At 39.8% G+C, this 22,697-nt stretch overlaps 1 protein-coding gene across 13 annotated transcripts in view; it reads left to right on the top strand.

Annotated features, from left to right (window-relative positions):
- Window positions 1–22,697, top strand: part of LOC137124082 (teneurin-3) — a 379,316-nt gene that overhangs the window by 323,031 nt on the left and 33,588 nt on the right. For 9 of the 13 annotated variants that reach the window (XM_067498733.1, XM_067498732.1, XM_067498734.1 and 6 more), the window contains 8 exons: window positions 664–795; window positions 918–1,053; window positions 1,357–1,500; window positions 14,545–14,616; window positions 16,866–17,043; window positions 17,834–17,854; window positions 21,956–22,080; window positions 22,250–22,357. In XM_067498733.1, the coding sequence (XP_067354834.1) occupies window positions 664–795; window positions 918–1,053; window positions 1,357–1,500; window positions 14,545–14,616; window positions 16,866–17,043; window positions 17,834–17,854; window positions 21,956–22,080; window positions 22,250–22,357 (916 nt within the window). The remainder of the gene's footprint in view (window positions 1–663; window positions 796–917; window positions 1,054–1,356; window positions 1,501–14,544; window positions 14,617–16,865; window positions 17,044–17,833; window positions 17,855–21,955; window positions 22,081–22,249; window positions 22,358–22,697) is intronic. The other 4 variants (XM_067498744.1, XM_067498738.1, XM_067498736.1 and 1 more) reach the window with 1 other exon arrangement.

Genomic DNA, 22,697 nt, shown 5'->3' with positions numbered 1-22,697 from the left:
GCGTCAGCAGGGTGAGGTGTAGGGCTGTTACTTCCTTAACCTTCAATAACCCACATATTCAACATTCCCAGAAGAGCAAAACTTTTTAGCTACAGTTCTAAAGGCTCTAAAAACACACTAAATGAGCAGACTCAAAAGAAATCAGCTACTTCTGAAACAAACTAATCTCAAACAGCTATCATAGTTATAAGCTCCTCCTAACTTACCAAGTGGTGATCTTGAAGTGGACCTAAAGTTGACTGTGTCTTTTCATTTTAGGATTTCTTTGGAGCATATTTCTACAAAAATATTAAATTGATAGCTTTGTACTGATATCTTTAAACCTGAAGTTGTTTCATCAACGACTGGTGTGTCGAAGTTTTTCTGATTTGATAAATAATTTAGCAAAGTGATGCAACATTACTGAAATATTATTTCAATGGCATAGTTCAGCCAAATTAATATCCCTGTATTGACTTAGTTTTTGGGCATTTGGCAGCTGTGGATATTTAAGACCACGGTGACTTTCTATGATTGTTTTTTCCTTCTCCGAATATTGCATTATAGTGCTCTTATAAAATTGTGTGCTAATTAATAACGCATTCAAAAATAATGCTTCATATGTCACTGAGGTCAGTAAAACTGATGCTGATATATTTTATGTGTTATTTGACCTTTCTGCAGGTTTTACAAGAAGAAACATCAATACCAGGCAGTGATCTAAAACTGATGTACCTGAGCTCCAGAACAGCAGGATATAAACCAGTCCTCAAAGTGACCATGACTCAGTCATCAATACCTTTCAACCTGATGAAGGTGAAATATGTACAGTATTATATGTGTAGAATTTCAGCTAGAGGTCTCAGTTAACTAATCAGTATCAGTGAAGCCCCAACCTGAACTATTATGGACCTTTGGGTGTGGTTCTGTTTCTTCAGGTTCACCTGATGGTAGCAGTGGTGGGTCGCCTCTTCCAGAAATGGTTCCCCGCCCAACCAAATCTATCCTACACCTTCATTTGGGACAAGACAGATGCCTATGGCCAACGTGTTTATGGGCTATCTGAGGCAGTTGGTGAGTTAGTAAGGCTAAAGGGAAAATAAAATTGTTATAAATAAATGAACTAGCATACAGTACTAGTTCCATTGTCAAGTAGTAGTTATAACAAAAGCACATTCAATTTCTTTCAGATTTTTTTCAAAATGTTCAAAAGCAGACACCAAACAATAATTTGTCTAATTACTAAGGGTCTGACCATTTGCGTTCTACAATAATGAACATTTTATAAGCACAGTTAAATTCTCAATACTTTGATAATGGATTTTGTGATTAAAAGGAGTTTGCTACAAAACTTTGTGTTGTTTTCACACTTTACAGTGTCAGTGGGGTTTGAATATGAGTCTTGCCTTGACCTCATCCTGTGGGAGAAAAGAACATCTATTTTACAAGGCTACGAGCTGGATGCTTCCAACATGGGAGGATGGACATTGGATAAACATCACATCCTGGATGTACAAAATGGTAGGTGTCAACATGAAAACATTCTGCTGCTACATATTCACACACTCTCACATAGTGTCTACACTGCAAGATGATAAAGCATAATGCTACACAGGCATTTCTTACATAGTTTTTACCTAAATCTTTTTTAATGTGTTACCTTTGGGGTTTAGAGTTAGATTTTGCTCCAAATTACATACATATCCTGATTACCCTTATTAACTTTGTCTGCATTATTAACGGATTAATTTGGACAGCAATAAGACCAAGATAAACAGCAATTCAAATAGGAGTGGAATGCAGAGAGAGCGAGAGTGATCTTGAATTTGTTCCAGCTGTCCAGTGGTATTTTTGGCTGCTTTTCATCTCTCTGCATTCTTTTCTTTCTCACACTTGTATCGCATGCTTACACATCTTCTGTGATTTCATTCACATAATCATTATAGATCATCATTTGTTTCTACTTGTCTCCTTCAATCATCTGCCATCTAGAAGGCAGTGAAGCCCCTGGGTTGCTGTGGATGCTAGACATGTCCAATGCTAATCATAATCATCAGTTTATTCAATTGACATAACTTTAATAAAATTCAACTTTAATGATAGAGCACTAAATCATAAGTCAACAATAGTCCAACAGATCCCCCTTGAGCAAGCCCTAGGTGATGGTGAAGATGAAAAACACATTTTAACAAAAGAAGCCTTTGACAGAACCAGGCTCAGGCTGGGCAGCCATCTGCCTTGACCAGTTGGGCTGAGTGGAAAGTGAAGAGAGAAAAGAAAAGAGCAGCAAGAAGCAAATATATAACACTGGGCAGGTTGTTAGGGCCAATAACTGCACACTGAAAACATACAGCTCCAAAGGGTACAAAGACAGAGAGACAGAGGGGGAGAGACACTAGTTACGCCTGTTGCCTAAAAGTTATGACCACAAAATAAAAAAAATGTTAAAAATTAGAAAACAAAAAAACGTAGAAGAATATAAGATAAAAGTGAAAATTTACAATTAAACTGCATTTGTTTTCATATTTTTTCACTATACATGAATAGAAAGAAAATGTTCCCGTAATTAGTAACAGCCAACATCAAATTAATTTATTAAAAACATCATAAATCATGTACAACATAAGACATGCCAAGAGAAATTTAGAAATCAAATTTGCAAAACTGCTGGTATGCAAGATCTTTTAAAAAATTAGATCAAGACATGATTTTGGTTAAACGTGTAGTAATCCCAGATTCTGTGAATTGTGTGCAACCCCCATTGGTTTTTAGTCTATTTGATTTGAGCACCTCCTATAGCACTTTCCATTTCTTTCAGCACTTATCTAAAGTGGGCCCCCTCATCTTTCTGAACAGGACTCTGTCAATCACATCTGCATGCTCAGCAGTGTAGGCAGCATCTTCCCTGAAACAGCTGGCTGATCCTTCAGCCAGGTGAGGGACTTGTGAGGGCCAGAGCACAGGGGACTGCACCCAATTAATAGAATCTACATAATCAAGGTCTACAATTTTACTGGGCCTAGAGACACCAATGCCATCAGAAGACATGGGAAAAACACGCCACAATCTAAACCCAAAAAACAAAAAACTAACAAGCAGCTGCTGAAAGCGGTAAACCAAGTAATTCCCACTGTGCGTGTTACATATTATTCAAGGGTGTGCATCAGTACGAGTACTAATAAACCATTTCAGCTTAGGATGCGTGGAAGGGGGTTATTCTTGATGTAAAAGCACTGGAGAAATAATCTTGCCTAGGGTGCAGCAATTCTGCATTGCAGTCCACATTCAGTAATTGCAAACATGCAGGGGAGACAGAAGGAGCAGAGACATAAAATACTCTCTTGGTGAAGAACCAACAACAGTGCAGGAATCTGCTCCAGTGGCTCAAAATGGTCCAAGGCCTGAGTTCAACATAGAATGATTCTGTTGGGACCAGTATGCAGACCACACACCTCCTCACTCCTCTTGATAAGCTTTATGATGGATGACTCATTAGACCTTTCTGTCAAGGTTATGCTTAGGGATGGACCCAAGAGTGGAGAAAAGGGCTTTTATTGACAGAGACTTAAAGGGGCAAACAGAAATCGCTCCTAACAGGAGGGTACAGTAAACAGGTTCAGAACAGGTAAGACTCAGGCAAACTAACCAAAGGGACCAGAGCACGACAGGGGTTAAAGTAATAGAAAATAAGATGACAACTGAACAAATATCAAAAATTATGGAACATAATTTACCAAAATTAGTACTACTAAGGCTCAGGGATAAATAAGGCTGGGAAAAGAAAGAATAAAACCTAAACGATCACACAGGAGAAAACATAGGCTACTAAATAAATAAGGCACGGATAAACAAACTACTAACAGGTAAACACACATAGTAATGACTAAAGTAAACAGAGCACAACTTTAAACACACTGGGAGGAAAAGATAACCTCAGTAACAGAGTCGGCGAAGCACAGAAACTAACATAGGAACTAAGGGGAGGCAAACACGAACAAACTGAATATTAAGCACTGGCAAACTGAAGAACAAGAAGGCATATACCTAAAACACGAGCAGAGACAACTAGAGGCTAGATCTAAACACTGAAACTAACAAAAGGACAAACCTCAGACCAAAGTGGCAGATAAACAGATTCCCAAATAAAAAGTCTGGAGGGTAAGAGTTAGGTTTCCAAGAGTTCAGAGTGTAGACGGGGGGTATGACAACAACGAGAATCTAGCACCAAAGTAAGGGGAAGACTGGGCTTAAAAAGTGAGGGGAACAGGTGCAAACAACAAGGGACAACAAAGGTAATGCTAGGGAAAAGTACCAGGCACAGCAAGTGGGGAGAAGGGGCCACAAAATAAAAGTCCAAGGACAGGAAGTGTGTGGGATCATAACACTTTCACTAAACCACTCATCACAAGACAAAATAATCACTACATAAGTTTTAATAGTTCTAAATGGTTCTTAACTAATTCTGACTCTGATAAATGCCAATTTCCTATCTAGCAGCTGGAGGAAACAGAGCACAGGTAGACATGGACTTGCAGCATGGATGCTTAGGTAGAAGCTGGCTGAGCATCCTGAATAGTGGCAAACCTCAACACCCTCAACATCTAAAGGCCCGATCCAGTGATATTACAATTCCTAGTCTATCTTCCCAGACCTGATCCAGGACATGCAATATCTGAGTTAATGGGGTAAAATCATGAAGGAGCCATCAGGGCCAGGATCACTGCACAGATGCATCCTCCACAAACTGTAAATTGTTCTGTGCTTTTAGAGAAAAGCCAAATCTGTTGAACCAGGTCCAGGTGCAGGCATCAGTCTCCCTGGCACACCCATCAAACCAACACCTAGCTTGATCTAAAGAAGGTGCCACCTGGGGCATCCCAGGAGAACCCCCCGCAATGGCGATTTACCCAGTACAGGAGATCCAGGCCAACAGATAAGATTTATTAAAATGCAATATTTACAGGAAAGGTCTCATCTCACCTGGCTTCTTGGGAACCATTCTTTAACAAAATGATCAAAATCCTGGAGAATATCTGCTTTGTTTGAGTATATGCACTATTGCGTTAAAGGTTGGAAGACAGTGGTACACAGCAGGTTGTGACTCTTACTAATTAAACGGTCCATCTACTTCTATCCATCACGCATTGCCTCTGCAGGTCTGGATAAACTCAGGCACACACTGTCTTATGGTGTATAGTGGAAATTGAAGCTGCTGAAAGGGGGGAACAGGATTTACTGTCCCATTTGCCAGGTTTCCAGTGCTGGGCAGACAGGCAGTGGGAGGAGAGGGAGCAGCTAAGGGAGGTGGAGGGCCCTGCCCAGAGCCAGCTGGGGAAAAGCATGAGGGTGGTGGGAGGCTGGTGGGGGCATGGGATCCTGGCTGAACTTCTCTGCCGTGGTGGATTGTAGTTTATCGCAACATCCGGCTGCACCTTTCTCTCATATAAGAAGGAGTCAAGGGCTCCATCAGTGAAGGCATGTTTCATCCCATTTTTCACAAACTTTGTGAAAGCTCTATAACAAAGTTATATGACTATGGAGTGACGGTGGCTTGGAAACGTAGAGCAGTCTTCCACCAATCCTGCACTTGTTCACTCCTCTAGTCACATGTCAAAGTGTCCTTGAACAACACATTGAACCAGCTTAGTTTTATCTTTGACTTTTTGGTCTCAATATGTCACATATTTTTTTTATATTTATTCATATATTTTTGTATGATGTAACCACCAGCTTTGTTGTATAACGTTACCATGATTACAGATATTCTAATCTATTACAAGATGAGAAACCAAGTTATTGGGGAACAAGTTTAAATTCATTGTAGTAACACATCCACATATATACTTTTTGCATGGCTCACAGTTTTTACATTTATAAAGATTGTTTGCAGCTTTTTGTTGTGAACACAATTCACTTTTGCTTTAAGTGTATGAGATATGTTAACAAAAGTATAACAAAAATATATAAAAGCACAGGTTATGCTTTAATCCCTTCAGGTAACTCACCTTACAGAAACTGGTTTACTTGACAATAGATCAATATTTAAATGTATTTTGCAACTTTCAGTGGTACTTTGACTTTCTAACCGCACACCCAATCCTCCTCCCCCCTTCTCTTTATTGCTGTCCTCTGTCTGTGCTACCCTGCAGTTGTCTTTAGCTTTCAACACCTTGTCTCTAAATTCAGTGTGTTTGAGTGTTGACTTGTAACCGCTTACAGCAGTGACACTACCTATGCTCTGTACACACTGAAATCTTAACAATCACTACATGTCATGGTGTAAGCCTTGTATTAATAATTCTGAGTTCTTTGAAACCAACTCCATCTTTTTTATAATTTATGTCCCATAAACAGTGCAATGTTAACATTTACCTTTTGCCTATTCACAACCTCGTGATCAATAACATTTAATTTAATAAAAATGAAACAATTAAACATTAAATGTCTTTACAGTTCCTGTATGAAAAAGATCAGATTACATTAGATTCAATTAGATTAGATAAACGTAGATTAGATCAGATTAGATAAATTGTCTCAATAGATATGCCTGCCTGTAGAGTGTTGACACACCAACCCAGTATTTAGTTGCTTAGCCATTTGTACATTTGCTGACACTGTTTAGCTGATAACGCCTGAAGGTTGTTTAATTTTTTTGTACAAAAAAACAAGTGGTGAAGCCTTTTATCTGTTTATTGATATCAGATGGGGATGTCAGAGCCAGGTTGGATGTGATAACAATATAAGGCATTAGGTTTTGAGATTGACAGTTTTTATGATCTACGTCAAATGAACCCCAAATGTACCCATTTACAGTGGTTAATAATTTAGATTACAGTTGGTCATTTAAAATATGTTTTGTTTTTTTTGTTTTTTATCCAAAGAGACTTCCAATTAACAAAGTCACACCAGGGCCAGGTTCTGTTTCTTGTCCCAGGACACTTATACATGTAGCCAGGGGAGACCAGGAATCAAATTCACTGACCTTAAAGTTACGTGAGAGACCCTTACTGACTTCACTTTTAACACAGCAGGAAAACTAAATGTTCATCACTCTTTATACACTTTCTCTTCCTCTCTCTCTCTCTCTCTATAATCCCCCAAATCACTTTTTCTGTTGGCTGCCTCTGTAGTCCACAGCACTGAAAGGGTGGACCCCTGCTTGTCATGTCTCAGTTGCTCAATCAACAACTAGTAATAGAAGGACAAATGGTAAGGGGTGAACAAGAGGAACACAGATGGTAGTTGAAGGAATAAAGAATGTACAGATACAGCAGCTTAATATTGCTACTCTCAGCTGGATAACAGGCAGTTATCAGCTGAATCGCATGCACCTCTCAGCTACTGTATCTATTAGCAGCCCCTTTCTCCTCTTGCCTAATAGGGGGTGTATACATTTTAAAGTCAACACCCCCATTTAAGACCCATTCATGCAATTCCAGTACACCGCCAAAAGGTCATCTTTTGGTTACAAGAACAGATTTATACATAAAACACTGCTTGATTTGTAGGTGTAACTACTGTAGACACAGCACATTTTATTTGTTTAGATGGCATTATCATAGTTGTTGGAACTATAATGTCACCACCCCACACACTTATCCTTCGCCTAATTTAACAGCAGAAACCCTGAAATAAAATTGTTATCTTGAAGTAAATAAATTCTTAGTTACACAAAATGTTTGCTTTAGTAAAAGGTAAAAAAAAAAAAAAAAACTTAATAAACCAGGGCAGCAAGCTGTTCACAACTTAAAAAAGTTTTAAAAATGTAAGTGCCTTAGTTGTTCATTTAGCAAAAGTAGTTTCACAGCAGGAGGGTTAATAGCATATTTGTAAAATATTTTTTTTTGCTCACAGTTGCTAAAACTTTCATTTAATCATCATTCACATAATTTGAAAGCATAAACTCTAATTTTACTATAGATTTAGATTTTAAGTATATATATATATATATATGACTGACAATAGTGTGGATCATAAAGAAACTTACTGACCTGTAGTGTTTGAGTGTTTGGTGGTGGTGGTGATAGGGGTAACAAGCACAGCTAAGCAAAACAGTAGGTCAATGCTGCCACCATGCTGCGGCTTATTTAATTTGAAAAGAAAACTTCAGTGTTATAATATTCAACATATTTACCTTACCTCATATTTACCTAAATATATATTACAATATGTTTACCTTTCCAAAAACAAAAAGACAGGAGTCTGTAGTGGAATCAGAGTTTGAGTGGCATTTAAACTGACACGAAGAAACATGGTCACTCTTAAGCTAAAATAAGTAGGCCTAATAATAAATGAAACATATTAAAATAAATTTGGGATCAACAGCTTTTGGCATGCCCTTCAGGGGTCATCACAGCGGAACATGTTCTGCATGTTGATTTGGGATGTATTTTTATGCTGGGTGCCCTTCCTGCTGCAACCCTGCCTTTTTTTTTTTTTTTTTTTTCGTCCGGGCTCAGGACTGGGCTGGGTGGGGCCACACCTCGAGAGGTGGGATTTGAACACGCTGCCTTCTGCATCCCAACCCAGAGCTCTACCACTGATCTTACAGGCCCCCTTATTAAAATAAATTTGGGAAGTTGGATAAAATCAAATTTTGCTACAAATAAAGAAACAATCTGGAAACAAAACTTAAATGTGCATGTTGTACAATTCACAACAATCAGCCTCTGTAAAGGTAAACACAGATTTCAAAAATAAAACGGACCTAATGAACTTTTTCAGACCTCTGCACGACTGATTCTTTGGCAGAATGGTCTGCTGATGTTTGGTCTACTGAACTACATTTCACAGAAGTAGACACCATAAAAATTAAATGACAAAAGAAACTAAGTGAACCCTGCTTCTTCGACACACATTAGATTAGATTAGATTAGTTTAGATTCGGGAGGTGTGCACAACAGGGCCTAAGCGCGCTATGGGTACCCATCTCTGTATAGGTCCACATCAAAGTTACCGTGCATTGAAGGAGAAGTATAATTTGACCTTTACTGCACGTGCATGTAGAAGGAGAGCGATCTGATTTCTCTCCCGCCTCAAACTTTGGAAAGGAAACTTAGGTTTATTTGACCCTGTGATCCAAGATACAACCACTTTGTATCAACTACTAGACCTAGATGATAAAAACAATAGGGTAATGGCTGCATCCCACTTAAACCTGGTTTTACTATTTTGGTCCCCCCATTCATTTTATATAGGGTGGCCTTTAGAAGCACATCTTCTTATGAAGCTCTTCAGTACAGTTTCAACTTAAAAACTGACAAATTATAACATATTAGAAGTAGAATTCATGGCAGAGCTGCTGTATTGGATTGCATTAGATTGTACAGGTGTACCTAATAAAGGGGCCAGTGAGTGTATATTTAGATCCCGCTTCAAATGTTCAGCCAGTTTATTAATTCTCATGAGACTACATTTCATTTTTGTACATAGTCAGAGATGATGAATGCAAAATGTGATTTGTCGTCTTGTTGCTGAAATAATCAAGACCTTCTCAGAAAAAGATGTCTGGACGGCAGCATATGTTTCTCCAGAACCTTTATATGCTGTTCATCATTATTGGAGCCTTCACAGATGTGCAAATTACTCATGCTGTGGTACATTAATGCTCCCCCACACTGCCAGAAGGTCCCTCTTTTCTTTAGCATAAACCATGCAGCATCCATGACTTCCAAATACAATTGTAAGTCTTGACTCATCAAGTCACAGGACACTTTTCCAATTTACAGTCCAAATAAAATTAGCTTGGGTCCAGATAATGCAGGATTATTCCTTGGTGCATTTATGATTGTTTTTCTGCCTAGTAGAGCTTTAATTTGCATTTGAAGACGCAGCAACAAACTGTTTACTGACAGTGGTGCTGATAATTTATCAGTGTGGCTGAAATCCCGGTCTCTGGCCTTCTGGTCCTTTGACTGCCCCTTTTGGATGTGGTAATCCAGATTTTACAATGTGGGATTGTACATATAACCAGACATGCATTTAAACAGACAAAATATAATTAGATAAGATAAACCTTTACTTGTCCCACAGTAGGGAAATTTCCAATTAGCAGCAGCACCAAAAGGGTGCAAATGTGTGTCAATAGTGTTCTTCAATAGTGTTCAATAGTGTTCAATCTTCTTTTCCTTTCAGCTGTTCCCCACAGCGAATCATATGCATCCATCTGTTCCTATCTTCTGCATCCTCTTCTCTCACATCAACTAACTTCATTTCCTCTCTCACTACAACCATAAATCCTCTTTCTTCTTCCTCTAAACCTCCTGCCTGGCAGCTCCAACCTCAGCATCCTTCTACGGATATATTCACAGTCTCTTCTCTGAACATGTCCGAACCACCTCAATCTGGCCTCTCTGACTTTATCTCCAAAACATCTAACAAAATTCAATTCACAATTCTGATGTACTCATTCCTGATCCTGTCCATCCTCGTCACTCCCAAAGAGAACCTCAACATCTTAAGCTGTGCTACCTCCAAAAGAAAAGCCTCATGTCTTTTCTTCAGTGCCACTGTCTCTAAGCTGAACAACATCTCTGGTCTCACCACCGTCTTGAACATCTTTCCTTTCATTCTCGCTGATACTCTTTTATCACACAACACACCTGAAACTTTTCTCCACCCGTTCCAACCTGCTTGCACTCACCTCTTCACAACTTTTCCACACACTCTATTGCTCTGAACTGTTGACCCTGAGTACTTAAAGTCCTGCACCTTCTTCACCTCTGCTCCCTGTAACCTGACCTTTCCACTTGGGTCCCTCTCATTCACACACATGTATTGTGTGTCTTGCTGCAGCTAACCTTCATTTCTCTGATTTCCAGAGCAGACCTCCACCTCTCTAGATTCTTCTCCACCTGCTCCCTGCTCTTGCTACACATCATAGGTCATCTGCAAACATCATAGTCCATGGAGATTCCTGTCTAACCTCATCTGTCAGTCTGTCCATCACCAGAGCAAACAACAAGGGGCTCAGAGCTGATCCTTGATGTAGCCCCACCTGCACCTTGAACTCCTCTGTCACACCTACAGCACCTCACCAACATACTTCTCTGCCGCTCCAGACTTCCTCATACAATACCACAGCTCCTCTCTCGGCACCCTGTCACACACTTTCTCTAAATCTACGACAACACAATGCAACTCCTCATAACCTTCTATGTAGTTCTCCATCAGCATCCTGAAAGCAAATACTGGATCTTTTGTACTCTTTCTAGGCATGAAACCATATTTCTACTCACAAATGTTCGCCTCTGCCCTTAGCCGAGCTTCCACTACTCTTTCCCACAACTTCATTGTGTGACTCATCAGCTTTACTCCTCTGTAGTTGCCACTCCTCCATTTCCCAGGCATCCTCTCACTCTTCAAGATCTTTTTAAACAAACTAGTAGTAAGAAACTACTGTCACCTCTCCTAGAAACTTTCATACCTCCACAGGTATGTCATCAGGACAAACTGTCTTTCCACTCTTCATCCTCTTGAACGTCCTCCTCACCTCACTCTTACTAATCTTTTCTTCCTGCTGCACACCAGTCACCTCTTCTACTCTTTGTTCCCTTTAATTTTCCTCATTCATCAACTCTTCAAAGTACTCATTCCATGTTCCCATCACACTCCTGTTACCTGTCAATAATTTTTCATCTTATCTTTAATCACACTAACCTGCTGCACGTCCTTCCCATCTCTATTTCTTTGCCTCACCAACCTGTACAAATCCACCTCTCCCTACTTAGTTTCCAACCTAGCATACAAGTCTTCATATGCTCTTTGTTTGGCCTTTGCCACCTCTACTTTCACCTTACGCTGCATCTCCCTGTACTCCGGTCTACTCCCTTTAGTCCTTTCAGTGTCCCACTTCTTCTTAGCTAACCTCTTTCTCAGTATACACTCCTGAACTTCCTTGTTCCACCACCATCTTTCCCGATGGTACACCGAGAATCCTCCTACCTGTCTCCCTGATCACGTTAGCTGTAGTGGTCCAGTCATCTAGAAGCGCCTCCTGACCACCCTGTATCAGCTCCTCCCTGAAAACTACACAACATTCTTCCTTTTTCAACTTCCACCACTTCGTCCTCTTCTTCTTTCTGACCACCAGAGTCATTTTACACGCCACCATCCTGTGTCTTTTGCAGTCACTGATTTCTTTCAGATTACAACATCAACACAAGATCTAGTCCACCTGAGTGTTTCTCCCTCCACTTTTATATGTCAACCTATGTTCCTGTCTTTTCCTGGAAGAAAGTGTTCACTACAGCCATTTCCATCCTCTTTGCAAAGTCTACCACCATCTGTCCTTCTGTGTTCCTGTCCTTAATACCAATCTTGACCATCACATTCTCATCACCCCTGTTCCCTTCACCAATCTGTCCATTGAAATCTGCACCAATAACCACTCTCTCACCTCTAGGGATGCTCTGCATCATCTCATTTAACTCACTCCAGAATTTCTCCTTATCTTCTAACTCACATCCTACCTGTGTGGCATAACCACTAACAACATTGAACATCCCACCTTCAATTTCCAGCTTCAGACTCATCAACCTGTCTGATACTCTTTTCACCTCTAGAACATTCCTCACAAACTCCTCTTTCAGGATAACTCCTACTCCATTTCTCTTCCTATCCGATCCATCCCATGGTAAAACAACTTGAACCCTGCTCCTAAGCTCCTAGCCTTGCTACCTTTCCACCTGGTCACCTGGACACACAGTATATGCACCTTCCTTCTCTGCATCATATCAACCAACTCTCTAGCCTTCCCTGTCATAGTCCAAACATTCAATGTCCCTACTGTCAGTCCTACACTCTTGGCTTTCCTTATCTCTTTCTGCCTACGGACACGCCTTCATCCTCTCCTTCTTCGATCAACAGTAGCCCAATTTCCACTAAGTCAATAGCACAGTGGAGGTCATAGTTAACCCGGGCCAAGACTGATCTGGTATGAAAGTCAGATTCGGTGGCAGTCGTTGTTAACCAGGACCCCAACCGATCTGCTATGGAAGTCAGATTCCGTGTGGAAGTCATGATTTGCATGTGTAATTTGGGATTTGTTTTACATCAGATGCCCTTCCTGACACAACCCTTTGCATTTATCCAGACTTGGGACTGGCAAGAAGATCTTGCTTGTGTCCCCTTATGCGTCAATTTGTGTCAATAATGTTTATATAGAATGAAAAACAAAAAGTCAGTATATAAAAACATTCTATACAGAAAAAAAAGAATATAAAAAATACAAATAAGTACTATTTTTAAATCTTAAATTACAAATAAGTATACATTCATCAAACAAAAAATAATACTACTGACTAATTTTATCAGAATTCTTTACTCCTGTACATGTGTATATTACTCTTTGTATGACAACACTGGTTTGTTTGGGGTAGGAGGTGGCCAGATTTTCTTCCCTCCTATGAGGTTTGGACAGACTAGATCCTTTAAAGACATTTACAGCTTGACTCCAATCACTATTGCATTTGTTATTTTTAACAAAATCTGGAAATCTCTAGTGAAACACACAAAACACCCAAAACGGCCTCACACATTATTTTATTTACACACAGCTTTAGAGTTAAGTTTATATGGTTACCTTAGCTGATTTTTATTCAAAGTGAATTTATTATTTATTACGATCATTAAACTACAACTCATTCCCACAGACTTCTAAACAGGAAACTTGGATTCTCTGTGACTACCACATGCTGTACAAAAGGGAAAAAAAAAGTTTTAACGCAAATAGTTTTGTCTATAAATTCTCTGTAATGATTAAAGGTATTTTAAGCTTTTTAGTTGGTAAAGGCAGTTGTCCACAGACCACAGGGTCAGTGGTTCGATCCCTGGCCCTGGCTATGTGTCGAAGTGTCTCTGGGCAAGACACTGAACCCTTAACAGCCCATTCCCCTCCCCAGCTGTGCAGTGCCAGTCCAAGCCCGGTAGAAATTGGGGAGGGTTGCGTCAGGAAGGGCATAGTGTAAAAACTGTGCCAAATCAACATGTGGACATTGATCTGCTGTGGCGACCCTGAACTCATGGGATACGACAAAAAAACTTTCAACAGGATTTTAAATTAATTTGTGCTGTAAAAACACAGTTTATAATAGTCACACACACATTTGAGCGCAGTATACAGATAAACTGATGACTTAAAGGTTCATCAAGTAATGTTGTAATTTGGTCACTAAACTAAACTAACTGTAGAAATATCTTTAGATTAAAAGCAAATATGTACCTGCACCCACCATTTTTATTTATTATTTATTTTATTTTCCAGCAGCCCCCTGAGACAACATTCAAATACAGGCAATATGTCAACGAGCTAAAATAACATCACATTGTATACCCCCAAATCTGATTTTAAATAAAGGGACTATTTTAGAATGGCCACTGTGAATATAAAATGTCACCTGTGACATTCTGACATGATTCTTTATGAATCACACATCACATCACATCACATCACAAGACATTAATCCAAAGTAGAATTAGAATTAGGCTGGTTGTATTCTTTCTGGTAACTTTCTGTGCTCTTTTTATATCCATATTTTTTTCATCTTCACTCCTGCTCTTTCCTAGGTATTTTGTACAAAGGCAATGGTGAGAACCTTTTTATTTCCCAGCAGCCCCCTGTCATCAGTAGCATCATGGGTAAGTACAGATACAAATAATGTTCATAGTATGAGCTTCAAATTACATCATCCTCATTAATTTAGTTTGACCTGCTCTATTGATTATTGTATGAGACCCACAACACTGTCATGGGACTCAGGAGAGAACATTGTATTTAAAAAGGTTTTTCATTATAATGTCATTATTTTTATTTATGCTTTTTTTTTTTTTTACATTGTCCAAGACTTTGTCAAACAATCACGTTGAAATACATACAAACATCACCAAAAAAAACCCCAATCCAGATCTAGTTTCTTCAATATTAAATAATTATTCAATTTTAGTCAATTATGCCATACAACCCCGCTTTTGGCCTATTGAACTTAAGCGCAGTTCGTAAGGCAGTCATTCACGGACCACAGGGTCAGTGGTTTCGATCCCCAGTCATGGGGAAGAAGTTCCCCAGAAGAAGTGGGACACTGAGAGGATTGAAGAGAGTAGACAGGAGTACAGGGAGATGCAGGATAAGGTGAAGGTAGAGGTCCCAAACAAACAGCATATGAGGACTTGTATGCTAAGTTGTAGACTAAGAAGGGAGAGGTGGAGTTGTACAGGTTGGCGAGGCAGAGAGATAGAGATGGGAAGGATGTGCAGCAGGTTATGGTGATTAAAGATAAGGATGGAAATGTATTGACTGGTGCCAGGAGTGTGATGGGAAGATGGAAGGAGAACTTTGAAGAGTTGATGAATGAGGAAAATAAAAGAGAACAAACAGTAGAAGACGTGACTGGTCTGGAGCAGGAAGTAGAAAAGATTAGTAAGAGTGAAGTGAGGAGGACGTTGAAGAGGATGAAGAGTGGAAAGACAATTGGTCCTGGAGACATATGGAAGGTGGTATGGAAGTGTCTAGGAGAAGTGGCAGTAGAGTTTTTGACTAGTTTGTTTAACATGATCTTGGAGAGTGAGAGGATGCCCGAGGAATCTAGGAGAAGTTTGCTGCTGCCGAGCAGAGAAATTTGCAGGGCTGTGGCAACTACAGAGGAATTGTGGGAAAAGTTGTGGGAAAGAGTAGTGGAAGCTCGGCTAAGGGCAGAGGTGAGCATTTGTGAGCAGCAATATGGTTTCATTCCTATAAAGAGTACAACAGATACAGTATTTGCTACAGTACAGAGAGTACAGAGAGGGTCATAGGGAGTTGCATTGTGTCTTCGTAGATTTAGACAAAGTGTATGACAGGGTGACGAGAGAGGAGCTGTGATATTGTATGAGGACGTCTGGAGTGGCGGAGAAGTATGTTAGAGTGGTGCAGGACATGTATGAGAGCTGTAAGACCGTGGTGAGGTGCTGTAGGTTTGATAGAGGAGTTCAAGGTGCAGGTGGGTCTGCATCAAGGATCGGATCTTAGCCCCTTGTTGTTTGCACTGGTGATGGACAGGCTAACAGATGAGGTTAGACAGGAATCTCCATGGACTATGATGTTTGCAGATGACATTGTGATCTGTAGCGAGAACAGGGAGCAGGTGGAGGAGAATCTAGAGAGGTGGAGGTCTGCTCTGGAAAACAGAGGAATGAAGCTTAGCCGCAGCAAGACAGAATACATGTGTGTGAATGAGACGGATCCAAGTGGAAAGGTTAGGTTACAGAGAGCAGAGGTGAAGAAGGTGCCCTAAGTACTTTGGGTCAACGGATAAGAGCAACAGAGAGTGTGGCAAAGAGGTGAAGAGGCAAGTGCAAGCAGGTTGGAACGGGTGAAGAAAAGTTTTAGGTGTGTTTTGTGACAAAAGAGTTTCAGAGAGAATGAAAGGAAAGATGTTAAAGACGGTGGACCAGAGATGTTGTACAGCTTAGAGACAAGCTGGAGGTAGCAGAGCTTAAGATGTTGAGGTTCTCTTTGGGAGTGACGAGGATGGACAGGATCAGGAATGAGGACATCAGAGGGACAGTTCATGTTAGATGTTTTGGAGATAAAGTTAGAAAGGCCAGTTTGAGGTTGTTTGTACATGTTCAGAGGAGAAACTGTGAATATATCGGTAGAAGGATGCTGAGGTTGGAGCTGTCAGGCAGGACGTCTAGAGGAAGACCAAAGCATGTAGTGAGAGAGGACATGGGAAGAGCCGAAAGGAAAAGTAAAATAGTGCACCTACGGGGAGCTTAACCCTAGGTCTTGACAGGGGTGGAAAATCATCTGTCTATATTTATAAACCAGGTTTGTCTATGACAGCTGCTTTGTAGAAAGAAAAGAAACCATTTTTGCAGTAGGTAAAATGAATTTTACCATCCTCTTCCAGGAAATGGGCGTCGCCGCAGTATCTCCTGCCCCAGCTGTAATGGGCAGGCAGAGGGCAACAAACTGCTGGCACCCCTGGCTCTGACCTGTGGAGCCGATGGAAGTATATTCATTGGAGATTTCAACTACATCAGAAGGATCTTCCCCTCTGGGAATGTTACTAGTGTCATGGAGTTGAGGTAAGAAGTGGAGGAAGGAAGATGGCTGATGCTACTGAATCATTGTCAGAGAGATAAAGATTTGGCAAGTGTATTTCATTTATTGCTATTATTGTATACATATGCAAGAATGTTAGTGGATTTTAAAGAACAACCTATATATATATATATATATATATATATACACACACACACACACACACACACACACATACAAGTTACAATGGTGTAGTGCTTATGTAGTGCTTTATTGCCTATTGGTACTCAAAGCACTGCTTCTCATTCACCCATTTGCACTCACTCACACACACACACACACACACACACACACTCTCACACCAATGAGGGAGCTGGTCAACACTCAACGGGAGAAACTAAGTTAAACTAAGCAGTGGGCAGTCATGGGGAGTGTCTCGCTTAGGGACACACCTGCTGGGTAGGCTAGTATTTGATCCCCCAACTTCCCCCAAAGTCCCATACTGCTGCTCTACCCATTGAGCTATGATTTGAGAATATTCATTTGAGAACCTTTAGACCTAAAATATTTGTGTAAAGAAACTGACTGATGTGCCCTTAGATTTGGATGAAAATCTAACATCTGAATTCATCTCTCACTTTTCTGTTCTTTCTGTACTTAACTGTTTAACTCCATTTCATTGGGACCTTAAAGCAGTGCTTAAAAGCATAAAAGAAGAAAAGTATTCCTATCCCTTTGAAATGTTTTCTGACTTCTAAATGTTACTTTTTTGTCCTAATCTGTCTACTAACTCTTGTTTCTTCTGTTTTTTCCTATGCCTGTACTGTAAAAAAGAAACAAAGATTTCAGACATAGGTAAGACTAACTAATGTGTAATCTTTTTGAAAATTTAACATTCTTTTATTCCACATTCAGTTTAGTTCTTCACGCATATTTCATCCCTCTCACCTTCTCTTTACAAATAATTACTGTTGCTCATTCCAGGCAGCACCTGATTATACTGACGCCCAATACGTCAGCTCAGACAGACATTAGCAGGAGCCCCTAGAAATAAAGGAACACAGAGAGCAGAGTGGTGGTATGAGATGAAGATGTTGGCTACTGTTTTTCCTTCTTTCTCAGTTTTACTTCTTCAGTCTCCCTGTCCTCTTGTCCTTTCTAAATTCATCAAAAGTAATTCATAGTTGCAAAAGAGGATATTTAGGCAAATTAAGCAGAATGAAAACTGTTTCAGGCAGCTACCAAATATTCTTCAAATGTTAAGATTTGAATTACATTACTTAGTCATTGAAGGAATATTCTTTAAATTCTTTGTTGCTCCTGAAGGCAAGTAAAAATTCAGTATACCTTCATATTTTATTCCGAGCGTGGGTTCCTTTGTTTCGAATGGGCAGTGGAAAGACAAGTAAGCACTTTAAGAACTGACCTTTTCTTAAAAACCAAAGACATAAATGTGTACTGGATGTTAAAAAAGGAAGTGTGGCTTTGTGTGTGTGAATGGTTGTCTGTGTATTGGAGCCTATCCCACGTGAGAAGACACAATACATATTGACTCCAGCCCCCCTGTGACCCTACACAGGATATGCGGTTAAACATAATGGGTGGACGTCTGTCTCAGTGGTTATTTCTTTTTTTTTTCTGTCCTTGTTAAAGCTGAAAAATGTTCCTCTATATCTGCTAATGTTCATGCACAGCACCATACCTGGCACATATTTGCCACTGGTGACACACTTGTTTTCCATTAGCCTTTTTATCATCTTTACTTATTTACACGCTTCTTTGATGGTACGCTCTTTGCCGGACATGTTTACTGGGAACTGCCATCTCAATGGCAGATTTGGAATATATGGAAGAGCTTAATGCTGCATCCAGCCGGTGATTGTTTCTAAGCTTCCATACGAGTTGAGAACGAAGTGGAGGAATGTGGCATATGATATTTAGTAGAAAAACAAGCGTAAGGCTACATTTAAAGACCTAGTGGAGTTTGTTAACGAACAATCCCAGGTCACATTGCACCCTTACTTTGGGGACATAATAGACAAACCTAAAGAACACATAAAGTCTTTCAAGTATCAAGCCAGATGATAGTGCAGGTGATAGTAAAAAGAGCTTCACCACTACCGCAAAGAAATATTTTGCACAGATCTGCAAAGCAATTAAATATTCCAAAGGATGTGAGCGTGAAGCGTAGCTCTAGCAAGAAAGGCCACTCTAGTATCATAGAAGCCTTGTTTTGTGCTTTTTGCCAAAAAGGATGTACCTTTAAACACTGTAAAAAAGACTCCATAATTCCTCTCACAAGGATAAGATGGGCTCTCTCAGGAGCAAAACCATAAACCAGGACATACAGTATGAGTAAGCGCTGTCAGGAGGAAGATCTGCTCAAGGAAGCACCCTACTTTATTATATATAAGAGTCAAGGAAAACACACCTGTTAAGGAGAGGCAGTTTGTGGATGGTTATAATATAATAATATATAATATATATATACAGCAGACATAATCAACACTTGGATACTGGGCCTGGGAGCAGTGAGGGCATTCTTGCCATAGTTCCTGTCTGAGCGAAGGCATAGAAACAAAGAAATTGCTTCATATGCATTCTTGGACTCTGGCAGCACAGTTACATTTTGCACAGATAAACTGATGAGCTGAATCTATATGGGGAAAAGGTTACATTTACTTACAAATATTAACTATTAATATGGTAACAGAGTTGGAAGTAAGCCACCTGGAATCAAATAACTTCATAGAGCTAAATTAGGTTTTTTCAAAAAAGGATATTTCAGATAACATCCCACGACAAGAAGATGTAGATAAGTGGTTGCATCTTAAAGGAGTGCAAATACCACTCGTCAGTGCAGAATTATGACCGTTAATTGGAACTAATATCACCAAGGCAATGGAATCAGAGGAAGTCATTCCTAGCTTATAGTCAGAACTATGCTGGGATGGATGGTCAATGGGCCACGGAAAGGTGGTTGCAACAGAACCAAAGAGGAAGTAATGCAAGTTGAATGGTCTGCACTTATATAGCGCTTTTCTACCTATTGGCACTCAAAGCACTTTACACTGCTTCTTATTCACCCATTCACACTCACAATCACACACACACTCATACACTCACCGGGAGCAACTAAGTTGGGGTACAGTGTCTTGCTCAAGGACACTTCAACATGTGACTGGATCAGCCAGGGATTGAACCAACAACTGGGAGATTGGTGTACAACCACTCTACCTTCCTGCGCCACAGTCGCGACAAATCGTATATCTGTTGCTAAGCTGAAAGACCTGTGGAGTCAGCAGTTTAAGTATGACTTTCGTGGTCAAGAGGAGGAGCAGGAGATGTCTAAGGCAGATTGTCTGTTCATGGATAGAGTGTCACAATCTGCCAGATTAGTAAATGGACACTACTGCAATAATCTTCCATTAAAGGATTTGGATATTAAAATGCCAAACAATTGTGCCATAACAGAACAATGTGCTGCAACTTTTAAGTTTCTTAGGAATCCCTCATTCGGGGTGGATTATATTGCCTTCATGAATGATACGATCACCAAAGGATATGCAGTGAAGGTTCCAGATAAGGACCTTGGCCACAGTGATGGAAAAGTTTGGTGCATTCCTCATCATCGAGTTTATCACCTTAAAAACTGTTGTTGCTTCTTCTCAGGGAACCTCATTAAATGAGCAGCCCCTTTAAGCACCAAGTACAATAATACGTGTTTTGAATAGGTTTCTTCACAAGCTTGTGGCAATAGCAGATGTGGAGGCTATGTTCCACCAAGTAAAGGTTCTGGCTATGTATGTGCCAGCCATGGTTTCCTCTGTTTTTTGCTTATGTTGTGTATTGCAAGGTTAATTAGATAAGAAGTATGATGACGTCAACAATGACATCATATGGCTTTGATGTTTGCCTTTTAAGTTTGTTGTCCAGTTGTGTTCTGTGGATTTAGCCATACTTTCAGAAACGTGTTCTGTGGCTTTAGAAATTACTTTGAGAAACTTGTTTAATGGAATTGTTTCGTGAACGTGTTTGTGTAACCATCTATTCTAGAATTAATCCGTTATCGGCTAAGTTGAAAAACGAGGAATGCAATAAATGTTTAGTGTTTACTATACAACAGTCCTTGAGGGAATAATTGTTGGACCATCAGATACGAGTAAGATTTAGATGAGAAGTGCCATCCGCATGGCAACTTTATCAACAGTTCAACTCATTAAATGAGTCTGTCCTACACTGCATACACTTGTGATTTTTCTCTTTAAATGGGTTCAATGAAATCAAAAGGTTATATAATGTTGCCAACCTGTTTGTCATAAAGTACATAAAAACACAGCCTGTCTCAAAGACAACATGTCTGTTTTTAGTGGTCTTACCTGTGATGATCTGCTGTCACCTGTCATCAAGACTTCTGGCCAGAGTCGAGTGGATATGTATATAATCATGCCTGTCTGTGTGATACATGTTACATGACCCTTTACATCCACATAGCTCTGTAGTAAAACGTAAAGGTACTTGCTAACTTTCTCACCTTTGTATTTCTTGAAGACTTATAGAAAGACCACCCATTACTACTAGTTGTAAACTAACACAATTTTTTTTTGTTTTTTTTAATATTTTATCTTTATAATCATCAACTCTTAAGTCTCCTCAATTTCTCAATTATTGTTGGAAACTAATTGAAATCTTTATTTGTAACCGTTTAGAAAACTTTTATGCCTTCAATGTGAGTTTATACTGTGTCTTTTCAGTCTAACAGGTATTGGATCAGGCATAATTGAAGTGTCAACATAATTGAAGGCAACCATCCAACAATGACAGATGGATAATTATGTGTCATTGCGAGCACTGACGTGTTGTAATTAAATAAACAAGACTACTAAACCATATTTTTCTCTTGTTTCTGTCCTATTTGTTGCCCTCCTCCCTTTTTGTCACCCCTGCTCTCTACAGCAACAACCCTGCTCACCGGTACTATCTAGCCACTGACCCAGTAACAGGGCAACTGTATGTGTCAGACACTAACTCTAGAAGAATCTATCGACCCAAGATGCTCAGCGGTGCCCGTGACCTTATCAGTAAGCACGTGTTTTATTTTTCCAATAAAACACTTTCTTTAAGTTAAAGCAATTAATTGTTTCCATTGTTAGTTTCCATACATTGTACACATATGCACTACTATTTAATTCAGCCAGGATAAAAATAAAAGACCGGGACTGCTGCATGATGTACTGTATGTTTGTTCAGGTAATGGAGAAGTAGTGGCTGGTACAGGTGAACAATGTCCACCATTTGATGAAGGACGCTGTGGAGACGGAAGAAAAGCTACAGAGGCACAACTACTTGGACCTAAAGGTACACACACACACACACACACAGACACATACACACACACACAGGCAAACCACCACATATGAATGGTTTAAATTTATCCTTGTATCGCTGAGAAGGATTTACAAGACATATTTCTCACCAACAAGGGTACAAAGTTTAACTTTACTCTCATTTGAAATTTCTCCCAGTATTCATTAGATGTACTGTAAGGACTGTAAGCATTCTTTGTCAATAGAAAGTCGTCATACAGAAGAATCGTGTAAAGCTGCAAAGCAGTCCAGAAATGTTGGAAGTGTCTAGCACTGGGCAATTGGTAAAAACATTTGCAAAGTCTGTGAAGAAGAGTTAACAGCATCTAGCA

Source organism: Channa argus, chromosome 3 (assembly GCF_033026475.1).
Source record: "Channa argus isolate prfri chromosome 3, Channa argus male v1.0, whole genome shotgun sequence".
Classification (NCBI taxonomy): Eukaryota; Metazoa; Chordata; class Actinopteri; order Anabantiformes; family Channidae; genus Channa; species Channa argus.
Note: the sequence above shows the minus strand (reverse complement) of the source record. Positions and strands in the feature narration are given on the sequence as shown.